The sequence below is a fragment of the Pezoporus wallicus genome, unplaced genomic scaffold, assembly GCF_028554395.1.
Source record: "Pezoporus wallicus isolate ANWC-B61680 ecotype Strahan unplaced genomic scaffold, APGP_CSIRO_Pwel_v1 contig_14299, whole genome shotgun sequence".
Classification (NCBI taxonomy): domain Eukaryota; kingdom Metazoa; phylum Chordata; class Aves; order Psittaciformes; family Psittacidae; genus Pezoporus; species Pezoporus wallicus.
In genome coordinates, this window is record NW_026635777.1 from 1 (window position 1) to 15,729 (window position 15,729).

The window sequence follows — 15,729 nt, forward strand, 5'->3', positions numbered from 1 at the left end:
GGTGAGGTTTTGGGGTGCAGAGGGGGGGCGTCACTGGGTTCTCTCTGTGCTGGGACCTGCTTTAGTGTCAGCATGGGGAGCAGTGAGGTGGAGCTGATGCTTTGTGCTCCTGGTTGTATCCCACCTCCATCCCTGGGTGCATGGGCGCACTCGGATCGCCCCCTCCCTGGACCCATCTTCCCTGGTCCCACACGTGGGTCCTGCAGGCTCTGTCTCCCCACAGCCCTGCCACTTCGACTACGCCGTCTTCTGCCCCAACTTCACCCAAGCGACGTCAGTGACCAGCAACGCAGGTGGGTGTTGGGGAGCCGGGGTCTGCTCCATCCCCGACTCCCCTAATCCCTGACCCCATCCCTTGCAGACCAGCAGAACTTCAACGTGACGGTGGAGAACGCCCTCACCCGCTGCCTGCAGAACCAGCAGACCTGGACACGGCTGCTGGAGGAGAAAGGGGGCCAGGACCCCTGGCTCCCAGCCCCACTGCGGGTCGGGGGGCTCCTTCCGCCCATTCACGAAGCCACGCCCCCTTCCCCAAACCCCGCTCCTCCCTAAAGCCCCGCCCCCTTCCCCCATTGGCTCCACCCCTTTCTCCCTCCCCCCCCCCCTCCTCTCCCATTGGCCCTCGCAGGCTGGCCGCTGACGTCATCAATGACGTGGCGCTGCTGCTGGAGCTGCTCGCGCCGGGTTGGCCCCGCGCTGGCCCCGCCCTCCTGACGTTGGCGGCGGCGGGAAAGGTGACGTCATGGGGAGGGGGCGGGGCTTGAGGGGGGGGCAATGGGGGGGCAATGGGGGCAATGGAGGCAATGGGGGGCTATGGGGGGCTATGGGGGGCTATGGGGGGCAATATGTGTACCAGTCCATACTGGTCTATACTGGTCTATACTGGTTTATACTGGTCCATACTGGTCCATACTGGTCCATACTGGTTTATACTGGTTTATACTGGTATGGACCCAATATGTGATGAGGATGGCACTGGTGTCTATTGGAGTGTATTGGAGTGATGTGCTGGTCCATACTGGTCCATACTGGTCCATACTGGTCCATACTGGTTTATACTGGTTTATACTGGTTTATACTGGTATGGACCCAATATGTGATGAGGATGGCACTGGTGTGTATTGGAGTGTATTGGAGTGATGTGCTGGTCCATATTGGTCCATACCGGTCCATACTGGTTTATACTGGTTTATACTGGTTTAGACTGGTATGGACCCAATATGTGATGAGGATGGCACTGGTGTGTATTGGAGTGTATTGGAGTGATGTGCTGGTCCATACCGGTCCATACCGGTCCATACTGGTTTATACTGGTCCATACTGGTCCATACTGGTTTATACTGGTCCATACTGGTTTATACTGGTTTATACTGGTTTATACTGGTATGGACCCAATATGTGATGAGGATGGCACTGGTGTGTATTGGAGTGTATTGGAGTGATGTGCTGGTCCATATTGGTCCATACCGGTCCATACTGGTTTATACTGGTTTATACTGGTTTAGACTGGTATGGACCCAATATGTGATGAGGATGGCACTGGTGTGTATTGGAGTGTATTGGAGTGATGTGCTGGTCCATACCGGTCCATACCGGTCCATACTGGTTTATACTGGTCCATACTGGTTTATACTGGTTTATACTGGTCCATACTGGTTTATACTGGTTTATACTGGTTTATACTGGTCCCCCAGTGCGTGGTGGGGGTCGCTGGTGGTGCCACCCGCGCCGCTCTGGCCGTGCACCAGGCCCGGAGGGACAACGTGGCCGAGGTGGCAGCCAAGGACAGCAGCCAGGTGGGGACTGGGATGGACTGGGATGGACTGGGATGGACTGGGATGGACTGGGATGGACTGGGATGGACTGGGATGGACTGGGTTGGGAATGGGAGGGACTGGGAGGGACTGGGATGGACTGGGATGGACTGGGATGGACTGGGATGGACTGGGATGGGAATGGGATGGACTGGGATGAACTGGGATGGACTGGGATGGGAATGGGATGGACTGGGAGGGACTGGGATGGACTGGGATGGGAATGGGAGGGACTGGGATGGACTGGGATGGACTGGGATGGACTGGGATGGACTGGGATGGACTGGGATGGGAAAGGGAGGGACTGGGATGGACTGGGATGGACTGGGAGGGACTGGGATGGACTGGGATGGACTGGGATGGGAATGGGATGGACTGGGATGAACTGGGATGGACTGGGATGGGAATGGGATGGACTGGGAGGGACTGGGAAGGACGGGGATGGAATTGGATGGGAATGGGATGGACTGGGATGGACTGGGATGGACTGGGATGGACTGGGATGGACTGGGATGGGAAAGGGAGGGACTGGGATGGACTGGGATGGACTGGGATGGGAATGGGAGAGACTGGGATGGACTGGGATGGACTGGGATGGGACTGGGATGGACTGGGATGGACTGGGATGGGAAAGGGAGGGACTGGGATGGACTGGGATGGACTGGGAGGGACTGGGATGGGAATGGGAGGGACTGGGATAGGACTGGGATGGGAATGGGGACTGGGATGGACTGGGGTGGACTGGTCCATACTGGTCCATACTGGTATATACTGGTTTATACTGGTCCATACTGGTTTATACTGGTTTATACCGGTCCATACTGGTCCATACTGGTTTATACTGGTTTATACTGGTTTATACCGGTCCATACTGGTCCATACTGGTCCATACTGGTTTATACTGGTTTATACTGGTTTATACCGGTCCATACCGGTCCATACTGGTCCATACTGGTTTATACCGGTCCATACTGGTTTATACTGGTCCATACTGGTCCATACTGGCTTATACTGGTCCATACTGGTCCATACCGGTCCATACTGGTTTATACGGGTTTATACCGGTCCATACTGGTCCATACTGGTTTATACTGGTTTATACTGGTTTATACTGGTTTATACTGGGCAGGAGACGCTGGTGAATGGGCTCGGGCTGCTGCTGGCCCTGCTGCTGCTGCCGGCGCTGGAGGGGCGGCCATGGTAAGGGGGCGTGGCCTAAGGGAAGCTGAGCGTTGATTGGCTGGGAGGGACCCAGAGGGGGCGGGGTCAAAGGGGGGCGTGGCTTCAATAGGGATGAATGGAGCAGGCTCCGCCCCCCATTGGCTCTATGGGGTTTTGGGGTCTCCCCCCATTGGCTCTATGGGGTTTTGGGGTCCCCCATTGGCTCTATGGGGTTTTGGGGTCCCCCATTGGCTCTATGGGGTTTTGTGCTCTCACCCCATTGGTTCTATGGGGTTTTGGGGTCTCTCCCCATTGGCTCTATGGGGTTTTGTGCTCTCACCCCATTGGCTCTATGGGGTTTTGGGGTCTCTCCCCATTGGCTCTATGGGGTTTTGGGGTCCCCCATTGGCTCTATGGGGTTTTGGGGTCCCCCATTGGCTCTATGGGGTTTTGTGCTCTCACCCCATTGGTTCTATGGGGTTTTGGGGTCTCTCCCCATTGGCTCTATGGGGTTTTGGGGTCCCTCATTGGCTCTATGGGGTTTTGTGCTCTCACCCCATTGGCTCTATGGGGTTTTGTGCTCTCCCCCCATTGGCTCTATGGGGTTTTGGGGTCTCCCCCCATTGGCTCTATGGGGTTTTGTGCTCTCACCCCATTGGCTCTATGGGGTTTTGGGGTCTTTCCCCATTGGCTCTATGGGGTTTTGTGCTCTCACCCCATTGGCTCTATGGGGTTTTGTGCTCTCACCCCATTGGCTCTATGGGGTTTTGTGCTCTCCCCCCATTGGCTCTATGGGGTTTTGGGGTCTCTCCCCATTGGCTCTATGGGGTTTTGGGGTTTTGGAGTCTCTCCCCATTGGCTCTATGGGGTTTTGGGGTCCTCCATTGGCTCTATGGGGTTTTGTGCTCTCACCCCATTGGCTCTATGGGGTTTTGGGGTCTCTCCCCATTGGCTCTATGGGGTTTTGGGGTCCTCCATTGGCTCTATGGGGTTTTGTGCTCTCCCCCCATTGGCTCTATGGGGTTTTGGGGTCTCCCCCCATTGGCTCTATGGGGTTTTGTGCTCTCACCCCATTGGCTCTATGGGGTTTTGTGCTCTCACCCCATTGGCTCTATGGGGTTTTGGGGTCTTTCCCCATTGGCTCTATGGGGTTTTGTGCTCTCACCCCATTGGCTCTATGGGGTTTTGTGCTCTCACCCCATTGGCTCTATGGGGTTTTGTGCTCTCACCCCATTGGCTCTATGGGGTTTTGGGGTCTCTCCCCATTGGCTCTATGGGGTTTTGGGGTCTCCCCCCATTGGCTCTATGGGGTTTTGTGCTCTCACCCCATTGGCTCTATGGGGTTTTGGGGTCTCACCCCATTGGCTCTATGGGGTTTTGGGGTCCCCCATTGGCTCTATGGGGTTTTGGGGTCTCTCCCCATTGGCTCTATGGGGTTTTGTGCTCTCCCCCCATTGGCTCTATGGGGTTTTGGGGTCTCTCCCCATTGGCTCTATGGGGTTTTGGGGTCCTCCATTGGCTCTATGGGGTTTTGTGCTCTCACCCCATTGGCTCTATGGGGCTGCCCCTCTCCCAGGGTCACGTGGGCGGTGATGACGTTGCTGCTCGTGACCCACGTGGGCGCCAACGTGGGTGCCGTGGGGTCCCTGCGCCTGCGCAGCCTCAATAGGCCCCGCCTCCGGCTGGCGCTGGGCGGGGCCTTGAGGGGCGGGGCCAAGGAAGGGGGCGGAGCCATCGCTGTCCCCACCCCCGACGAGGTGAACCCGCGGGAGCCGCTGCTGCCCGGTGAGTGGATGGCACCCAATGGCACCCAATGGCACCCAATGGCACCCAATGGCACCCAATGGCACCCAATGGTACCCAATGGGTCATTAACCCCCCCCAATGGCACCCAATGGCACCCAATGGCACCCAATGGGTCATTAACCCCCCCCCAATGGCACCCAATTGCACCCAATGGCACCCAATAGCACCCAATGGCACCCAATGGCACCCAATGGGTCATCAACCCCTTCCAATGGCACCCAATGGGTCATTAAACCCCCCCAATGGCACCCAATGGCACCCAATGGGTCATCAACCCCTCCCAATGGCACCCAATGGCACCCAATGACACCCAATGACACCCAATAGCACCCAATGGCACCCAATGGTACCCAATGGGGCATCAGCCCCACCCCAATGGCACCCAATGGTACCCAATGGGCAATTAACCCCCCCCCAATGGCACCCAATGACACCCAATGGCACCCAATGGGTCATTAACCCCCCCCCAATGGCACCCAATTGCACCCAATGGCACCCAATAGCACCCAATGGCACCCAATGGCACCCAATGGCACCCAATGGGTCATCAACCCCCCCCAATGGCACCCAATGGCACCCAATGGTACCCAATGGGACATCCACCCCCCCAATGGCACCCAATGGGGCATCAACCCTCCCCAATGGCACCCAATGGCACCCAATGGGTCATCAACCCCTCCCAATGGCACCCAATAGCACCCAATGGTACCCAATGGGTCATTAACCCCCCCCCAATGGCACCCAATGGCACCCAATGGCACCCAATGGGACATTAACCCCGCCCCAATGGCACCCAATGGCACCCAATGGGGCATCAACCCCTCCCAATGGCACCCAATGGCACCCAATGGGTCATCAACCCCTCCCAATGGCACCCAATGGCACCCAATGGGACATTAACCCCGCCCCAATGGCACCCAATGTCACCCAATGGGACATTAACCGCGCCCCAATGGCACCCAATGCCACCCAATGGGACATTAACCCCCCCCCAATGGCACCCAATGGCACCCAATGGGGCATCAACCCCTCCCAATGGCACCCAATGGCACCCAATGGGTCATCAACCCCTCCCAATGGCCATTAACCCCGCCCCAATGGCACCCAATGTCACCCAATGGGACATTAACCCCGCCCCAATGGCACCCAATGCCACCCAATGGGACATTAACCCCCCCCCAATGGCACCCAATGGCACCCAATGGGACATTAAACCCCCCCCAATGGCACCCAATGGCACCCAATGGGACATTAACCCCGCCCCAGTGGCACCCAATGGCACCCAATGGGACATTAACCCCCCCCCAATGGCACCCAATGGCACCCAATGGGACATTAACCCTGCCCCAATGGCACCCAATGGCACCCAATGGGACATTAACCCCCCCCCCAATGGCACCCAATGGGACATTAACCCCGCCCCAATGGCACCCAATGGCACCCAATGGGACATTAACCCCCCCCCAATGGCACCCAATGGCACCCAATGGCACCCAATGGGACATTAACCCCGCCCCAATGGCACCCAATGGCACCCAATGGGGCATCAACCCCTCCCAATGGCACCCAATGACACCCAATGGCACCCATCCCATCCCCATATCACCCTATGCATCCCTTTCCTGTGTCACCATGACGTCACCATGACGTCACCATGACGTCACAGTGACGTCACCCATTCCCCCCCCAGGCTTCAGCACCCGCCTCCGCCTCCACTTGGGTGCCCCCCTGCACCGATTGGTCAAGAGGTGAGAGAGCACCCTAGGGTGGGGGGGGGGGGGGGGGAGCCCTATGGGACCCTATTGGGTGCTGAGCACCCAAGGGGGAGCTCAGCACCCAATGGGACCCAATGGGGACCTCAGCACCCAATGGGGTCCACAGCACCCAATGGGGACCCAATTGGGTGCTCAGGACCCAACGTGGAGCTCAGCACCCAATGAGGAGCTCAGCACCCAATGGGACCCTATGGGGTGCTCAGGACCCAATGCGGAGCTCAGCACCCAATGAGGAGCTCAGCACCCAATGGGACCCAAGAGGGAGCTCAGCACCCAATGGGGAGCTCAGCACCCAATGGGGAGCTCAGCACCCAATGGGACCCAATGGGGGCTCAGCACCCAATGGGACCCTATGGGGTGCTCAGGACCCAATTGGGTGCTCAGCACCCAATGAGGAGCTCAGCACCCAATGGGGAGCTCAGCACCCAATGGGACCCAACGGGGGCTCAGCACCCAGTGTGACCCTATGGGGTGCTCAGGACCCAATTGGGTGCTCAGCACCCAATGAGGAGCTCAGCACCCAATAGGACCCTATGGGAGGCTCAGCACCCAATGGGACCCAATGGGGACCTCAGCACTCAATGGGACCCTATGGGGAGCTCAGCACCCAGTGGGGAGCTCAGCACCCAATGAGGAGCTCAGCACCCAATGAGGAGCTCAGCACCCAATGGGACCCAATAGGGAGCTCAGCGCCCAATGGGGACCTCAGCACATAATGGGACCCTGTGGGGTGCTCAGGACCCAATGCAGAGCTCAGCACCCAATGAGGAGCTCAGCACCCAATGGGACCTAATTGGGTGCTCACTACTCAATGAGGAGCTCAGCACCCAATGGGACCCAATGGGGACCTCAGCTCCCAATGGGGGGCTCAGCACCCAATGGGACCCTGTGGGGAGCTCAGCACCCAGTGGGGAGCTCAGCACCCAATGGGACCTAGTTGGGTGCTCACTACTCAATGAGGAGCTCAGCACCCAATGGGACCTAGTTGGGTGCTCACTACTCAATGAGGAGCTCAGCACCCAATGGGACCCAATGGGGACCTCAGCACCCAATGGGACCTAGTTGGGTGCTCAGCACCCAATGGGGACCTAATTGGATGCTCAGCACCCAATGGGGGGCTCAGCACCCAATGGGACCCAGTTGGGTGCTCAGCACCCAGTGGGGAGCTCAGCACCCAATGGGACCCAATGGGGAGCTCAGCACCCAATGAGGAGCTCAGCAACCAATGGGACCCTATGGGGAGCTCAGCACCCAATGGGACCCTATGGGGAGCTCAGCACCCAATGAGGAGCTCAACACCCAATGGGACCCAGTGGGGAGCTCAGCACCCAATGGGACCCAATGGGGACCTCAGCACCCAATGGGACCCAGTTGGGTGCTCAGCACCCAATGGGCCCCCCATGTATGGGGTGAGCCCAGCACCCATCCTTCCCGCCCCATAGCGAGGCTGAGCTGCAGAAGGCCATCGAGTGCAGCCCCGAGCAGTACCTCATCGTGCTGCGCCCGTCGGAAGGTGGGTGCCAGCACCCATAGGGGCACCCATAGGGAGCACCCATAGGGGGGACCCAGCACCCATAGGGGGCATCCATAGGGGCACCCAGCACCCATAGGTGGCACCCAGCACCCATAGGGGCACCCATAGGTGCCCCCCAGCACCCATTGGGACACCCATAGGTGGCACCCAGCACCCATAGGTGCCCCCCAACACCCATAGGTGCCCCCCAGCACCCACAGGTGCCCCCCCAACACCCATAGAGACACCCATAGGTGCCCCCCAACACCCATAGGTGCCCCCCAGCACCCACAGGTGCCCCCCCAACACCCATGGGGACACCCATAGGTGCCCCCCCAGCACCCATAGGTGCCCCCCAACACCCATAGGGACACCCATAGGTGCCCCCCAGCACCCATAAGGATCACCCAGCACCCATAGGGACACCCATAGGTGTCACCCAGCACCCATGGGTGCCCCCCAGCACCCATAGGTGCTCCCCCAGCACCCATAGGGACACCCATAGGTGCCCCCCAGCACCCATAGGTGCTCCCCCAGCACCCATAGGGACACCCATAGGTGCCCCCCAGCACCCATGGGTGCCCCCCAGCACCCATAGGTGCTCCCCCAGCACCCATAGGGACACCCATAGGTGCCCCCCAGCACCCATAGGTGCTCCCCCAGCACCCATAGGGACACCCATAGGTGCCCCCCAGCACCCATAGGTGCCCCCCCAGCACCCATAGGGACACCCATAGGTGTCACCCAGCACCCATGGGTGCCCCCCAGCACCCATAGGTGCTCCCCCAGCACCCATAGGGACACCCATAGGTGCCCCCCAGCACCCATAGGTGCCCCCCCAGCACCCACAGGTGTCACCCATGGGTGCCCCCACCCACACCCCCCACCCCCCACAGGTTGGGTGGGGGTGGGGCTGCGCCTCGGGACCCCCCCCCGCACCCTTGTGCTGGCCTGCGCCCAAGCCCTGCTGCTGGAGGAGCTGCTGGGGGCGCCCCTCCCCCCAGGGGCACCCATGGGTGCTGCCCTGAGCACCCTGAGGGGGAGGCTGAGGCGGTGCCGTGAGTGATTGGGGGGGATATGGGGGGGATTATGGGGGGGATAAGGGGGGGATTGGGGGGATATGGGGGGGGGGGGGATATGGGGGGGGGGGGGGGGGGGATATGGGGGATGGGGGGGGATATGGGGGGATATGGGGGGGATATGGGGGGATATGGGGGGATATGGGGGGGATATGGGGGGATATGGGGGGATATGGGGGGGATATGGGGGGATATGGGGGGGATATGGGGGGGGATATGGGGGGGATATGGGGGGATATGGGGGGGATATGGGGGGATGTGGGGGGGATGTGGGGGGATGTGGGGGGATATGGGGGGATATGGGGGGATATAGGGGGGAATGGGGGGAGATGGGGGGGGGATATGGGGGGGAGATGGGGGGGATGGGGGAGAGATATGGGGGGGAGATGGGGGGATATGGGGGGGATATGGGGGGATGGGGGGGGAGATGGGGGAGGGGGATATGCAGGGGATGGGGGTTGGGGATATGGGGGGGATGGGGGATGTGGGGGGGATATGGGGGGGATATGGGGGGTATGGGGGGATATGGGGTTATTATGGGGGGGTATGGGGGGGGTTATGGGGGGGATATGGGGGGTTATGGGGGGGATATGGGGGGGATGTGGGGGGATGTGGGGGGGATATGGGGGGATATGGGGGGGATATGGGGGGGTTATGGGGGGGATATGGGGTGGATATGGGGGGGATATGGGGTGGATATGGGGGGATATGGGGGGGGGGGTTATTTTGGGGGGTTATGGATTTGGGGTTATTATGGGGTGGATTTGGGGTTATTATGGGGTGGCTATGGGGGGCAATGGGGTTATTATGGGATGCATTTGGGGATCCCCATCTCACATCCTTGTGCCCCCCCCCCCCCCCCCCCAGCCCCAGGGTCGGTGCCTTGGGGGGTCCTGGCCGAGAGCACCCGGTTGTGGGGCAGCCTTGGGCCCCGCTTCCTGCAGGGTACGGGGGGGGGCAGGCGTGATAGAGCGTGATAGAGCATGTTATCGTGTGTTATCGCGTGTTATCGCGTGTTATCGTGTGTTATTGCGTGTTATCGTGTGTTATCGCGTGTTAGAGCGTGTTATCGTGTGTTATCGTGTGTTATCGTGTGTTATCGCGTGTTATCGCGTGATAGAGCATGTTAGAGCGTGTTATCGTGTGTTATCGCGTGTTATCGCGTGTTATCGCGTGTTAGAGCGTGTTATCGCGTGTTATCGCGTGTTATTGCATGTTAGAGCGTGTTATCGTGTGTTATCGCGTGTTATTGCATGTTATCGTGTGTTATCGCGTGTTATCGTGTGTTATCACGTGTTATCGTGTGTTATCGTGTGTTATCGCATGATAGAGCGTGTTATCGCGTGTTATCGCGTGATAGCGTGTTATCGCGTGATAGAGCGTGTTATCGCGTGATAGAGCGTGTTATCGCGTGTTAGAGCGTGTTATCACGTGATAGAGCGTGTTATCATGCGATGTTTTCGTGGGTTATCGCGTGTTATCGTGTTATCGCGTGTTAGAACGTGTTAGAGCATGTTATTGCATTAGCGCATGTTATTGCATGTTAGCGCGTTATAGCGTGTTATTGCATGTTATAGAATGTTAGCACATGTTTCACGTGTTATTGCATGTTATCACGTGTTATCGCATGTTAGCACATGGTATTGCGTGTTATCACATGGTATCCCTTGTTATTGCATGATATCGTATGTTATCACATGTGATCACATGATACTGCATGTCATCACATGTTACTGCATGTTATCACGTGATATCGCATGTTATCGCGTGTTATCATGCGATATCGCATGTTATCACGTGTTATCGCGTGTTACCACATGATATCGCGTGTTATCGCGTGATATCGTACGTTATCGCGTGTTATCGCGCGCTATCGCGTGTATGCCCTCACCCCCCACCCCCCCAGTGACCTCACTGTGACGTCACCAGGTCTGGAGGCCGCCGGTTGGGAGACGGACCGCCCCCTCCTGGCCCCCGACCAATGGGAGCTCGAGTGGGGGGGCCGGGGGGCGGGGCCTCGCAGGAGGAGCCCCGCCCCCATTGACCCGGATTTCCCTCTCCCGAGAGGCCTCAAATTGGGGCGAAAAACGCGGATTTTGGGCAAGGACGGGACCAAAAAAACCCCAAAATCACCATTTTTGGGGTCGTGGCGAAAAATGAGCAGTTTCCTCAGCGCGATTCTGGGCAGTTTGGGGCATTTTGGGTTGATTTGAGGCGTTTTGGGGTGGGGGGAGGGGGGGGGACTTCTTTGGAGGCGTTTTGGGGCAATTTCATCGGGTTTTGGGATTTTAAGGAAATCCGAGGAATTTTGGGGTCGTTTTGGGTCGTTTTGGTCTGATTTTGAGCCATTTTGGGGGATTTTGGACAATTTTGGGTGGTTTGGGTTCATTTTGGGGGATTTTGGTCGATTTTGGGTGGTTTGGGGTCATTTTGGGGGATTTTGGTCAATTTTGGGTGGTTTGGGTTCGTTTTGGGGGATTTTGGTCAATTTTGGGTGGTTTGGGCTCATTTTGGGGGATTTTGGTCAATTTTGGGTGGTTTGGGCTCATTTTGGGGGATTTTGGTCAATTTTGGGTGGTTTGGGCTCATTTTGGGGGATTTTGGTCAATTTTGGGTGGTTTGGGTTCATTTTGGTCAATTTTGGGTGGTTTGGGCTCATTTGGGGGGATTTTGGTCAATTTTGGGGTGGTTTGGGCTCGTTTTGGGGGATTTTGGTCAATTTTGGGTGGTTTGGGCTCATTTTGGGGGATTTTGGTCAATTTTGGGTGGTTTGGGCTCAAATTGGGGGATTTTGGTCAATTTTGGGTGATTTGGGTTCATTTTGGGGGATTTTGGTCAATTTTGGGGTGGTTTGGGCTCGTTTTGGGGGATTTTGGTCAATTTTGGGTGGTTTGGGCTCATTTTGGGGGATTTTGGTCAATTTTGGGTGGTTTGGGCTCATTTTGGGGGATTTTGGTCAATTTTGGGGTGGTTTGGGCTCGTTTTGGGGGTTTTGGTCAATTTTGGGGAATTTGGGTCATTTTGGGGTATTTTGGGGTGTTTTGGGCTCATTTTGGTGGATTTTGGTCCATTTTGGGTCATTTTGGTCGATTTTGGGGTGGTTTGGGCTCATTTGGGGGATTTTGGTCAATTTTGGGGCATTTTGGGTCATTTTCGTCAATTTTGGGTGTGGTTTGGGCTCATTTTGGGTCATTTTGGTCAATTTTGGGGCATTTTAGTCAATTTTGGGGTGGCTTGGGCTCATTTTGGGGGTTTTGGTCAATTTTGGGGCTTTTTGAGTCATTTTGGTCAATTTTGGGGCGGTTTGGGCTCGTTTGGGGGGATTTTGGTCAATTTTGGGGACATTTTGGTCAATTTTGGTCAATTTTGGGGCGGTTTGGGCTCATTTTTGGTGTTTTGGTCAATTTTGGGTCATTTTGGCCCATTTTGACCCATTTAATGGCATTTTTAACCATTTTGGGTCATTTTGGGCTCCTTTGGCCCCATTTATCGCCATTTTTGACCCATTCAGAGGGATTTGGGCTCATTTTGGGCTCATTTCACGCGATTTTGGTCCATTTTGGGTCATTTTGGCTTCATTTGACCCCTTTTAATGTCATTTTGAGCCATTTTGGGTCATTTTGGGCTCATTTTGCTCCATTTAACGCTATGGGGCTGGGGGGCCTTGGCCCCATTGCTATGGGGCTGGGGGGGGGGGGGGCTGGCCCCACACTTGTGGGTCTCTGGGGTTCTATAGGGTTCTATGGGGTTCTATGGGGATCTATGGGGTTCTATGGGGCAATGGGTTAGGGGTCTATGGGGTTGTGTAGGGTTCTATGGGGTTCTATGGGGCAGGGGGATAGGGTTCTATGGGGTTCTATGGGGCAATGGGATAGGGTTCTATGGGGTTCTATGGGGCAATGGGATAGGGTTCTATGGGGTTCTATGGGGCAGTGGGTTAGGGTTCCATGGGGTTCTATGGGGCAGTGGGTTAGGGTTCTATGGGGCAATGGGATAGGGTTCTATGGGGTTCTATGGGGCAGTGGGTTAGGGTTCCATGGGGTTCTATGGGGCAGTGGGTTAGGGTTCTATGGGGCAATGGGATAGGGTTCTATGGGGTTCTATGGGGCAATGGGATAGGGTTCTATGGGGTTCTATGGGGCAGTGGGTTAGGGTTCTATGGGGCAATGGGATAGGGTTCTATGGGGTTCTATGGGGCAGTGGGTTAGGGTTCCATGGGGTTCTATGGGGCAGTGGGATAGGGTTCTATGGGGTTCTATGGGGCAGGGGGATAGGGTTCTATGGGGTTCTATGGGGCAATGGGATAGGGTTCTATGGGGTTCTATGGGGCAATGGGATAGGGTTCTATGGGGTTCTATGGGGCAGTGGGTTAGGGTTCCATGGGGTTCTATGGGGCAGTGGGTTAGGGTTCCATGGGGTTCTATGGGGCAGTGGGATAGGGTTCCATGGGGTTCTATGGGGTTCTATAGGGCAGTGGGTTAGGGTTCTATGGGGTTCTATGGGGCAATGGGTTAGGGTTCTATGGGGAAATGGGGCAGAAGGACCCATATATGGACGCTATGGTGTTCAATGACCCCCATATATGGGTGCTATGGGGTGCAGTGACCCCCATATATGGGTGCTATGGGGTGCAGTGACCCCATATATGGGCGCTATGGGGTGCAGTGACCCCATATGTGGGCACTATGGGGCGCAGTGACCCCCATATATGGGTGCTATGGGGTGCAGTGACCCCATATGTGGGCACTATGGGGCGCAGTGACCCCCATATATGGGTGCTATGGGGTGCAGTGACCCCATATGTGGGCGCTATGGGGCGCAGTGACCCCCATATATTTTGGTTTATTTGGGGGCATTTTGGGTTATTTTGGTCAATTTTGGGGTGGTTTGGGCTCATTTTGGGTCATTTTGGTCAATTTTGGGTGGTTTGGGCTCATTTTGGGGGATTTTGGTCCATTTTGGGGCATTTTGAGTCATTTTTGTCAATTTTGGGTGATTTGGGCTCATTTTGGGGATTTTGGTCAATTTTGGGTGGTTTGGGCTCATTTTGAGTCATTTTTGTCAATTTTGGGTGGTTTGGGATCAAATGGGGGAATTTTGGTCAATTTTGGGTGGTTTGGGCTCATTTTGAGTCATTTTTGTCAATTTTGGGTGGTTTGGGATCAGATGGGGGAATTTTGGTCAATTTTGGGTGGTTTGGGCTCATTTTGGGGGATTTTGGTCAGTTTTGGTCAATTTTGGGGTGGTTTGGGCTTATTTTGCGTCATTTTTGTCAATTTTGGGTGGTTTGGTCTCATTTTTGGTCATTTTGGTCTATTTTGGGGCTGTTTCGGCTCATTTTGGTGCACTTTGGGGTGGTTTGGGCTCATTTTGGGATAATTTGGTTAATTTGGGGGCATTTGGGGTCATTTTGGTCAATTTTGGGGCACTTTGGGATCATTTTGAAGGATTTTGGTCAATTTGGGGGGATTTTGTTCAATTTTGGTCAATTTTGGGGCATTTTGAGTCATTTTGGTCAATTTTGCGGTGATTTGGGCTCATTTTGGGGTATTTTGGTCAATTTTGGGGCATTTTGAGTCATTTTGGTCAATTTTGTGTAGCTTGGTCTCATTTGGGGGGATTTTGGTCGATTTTGGGGGATTTTGGTCCATTTTAGGGTGGTTTGGGCTCATTTTGGGATATTTTGGTTAATTTGGGGGCACTTTTGGGGTGTTTTGGGCTCAATTTAGGGATTTTGGTCAATTTTTTTACATTTTGGTCAATTTTGGGTCATTTTGGTTATTTTGGTCAATTTCGTGGCGGTTTGGGCTCATTTTGGGTCATTTTGGTCCATTTTGGGGTGGTTTGGGCTCATTTTGGGATATTTTGGTTAATTTGGGGGCATTTTGGTCATTTTTGGGGCACTTTGGGATCATTTTGTGTCATTTTCATCAGTTTTGGGGTGGTTTGGGCTCATTTTGGGGTATTTTGGTCAATTTTGGGGCATTTTGAGTCATTTTGTTCAATTTTGGGTGGTTTGGGCTCATTTTGAGTCATTTTTGTCAATTTTGGGTGGTTTGGGATCAAATGGGGGAATTTTGGTCAATTTTGGGTGATTTGGGCTCATTTTGGTGCATTTTGGGGTGGTTTGGGCTCATTTTGGTCAATTTTGGGGCACTTTGGGTTCATTTTGAAGGATTTTGGTCAATTTTGGCTAATTTTGGGGGATTTTGGTCAATTTTGGGGTGGTTTGGGCTCATTTTGGGGCATTTTCATCAATTTCGGGGCTGTTTTGGCTCATTTCAGTGCATTTTGGGGTGGTTTGGGCTCATTTTGGATATTTTGGTTAATTTGGGGGCGTTTGGGGTCATTTTGGTCAATTTTGGGGCACTTTGGGATCATTTTGAAAGATTTTGGTCAATTTTGGCTAATTTTGGGGATTTTGGTCAATTTTGGGACATTTTGAGTCATTTTGGTCAATTTTGTGGTGGTTTGGGCTCATTTTGGGTCATTTTCATCAATTTTGTGTGGTTTGGGCTCATTTTGGGTCATTTTCATCAATTTTGGGTGGTTTGGGCTCATTTTGGGTCATTTTCATCAAT

General features: G+C 55.2%; 1 protein-coding gene across 1 annotated transcript; it reads left to right on the top strand.

Annotated features, from left to right (window-relative positions):
• Positions 1-223: 223 nt before the first annotated feature.
• On the top strand, positions 224-10,125 carry RUSF1 (RUS family member 1; the record flags this gene model as incomplete). Its single annotated transcript, XM_057398238.1, has 10 exons — positions 224-293; positions 362-486; positions 555-734; positions 1,695-1,796; positions 2,944-3,014; positions 4,552-4,760; positions 6,472-6,529; positions 7,999-8,069; positions 8,966-9,127; positions 10,016-10,125. Coding segments are annotated over 10 exons (1,158 nt in total), but the record flags the coding sequence as incomplete, so codon positions are not given.
• Positions 10,126-15,729: the final 5,604 nt, after the last annotated feature.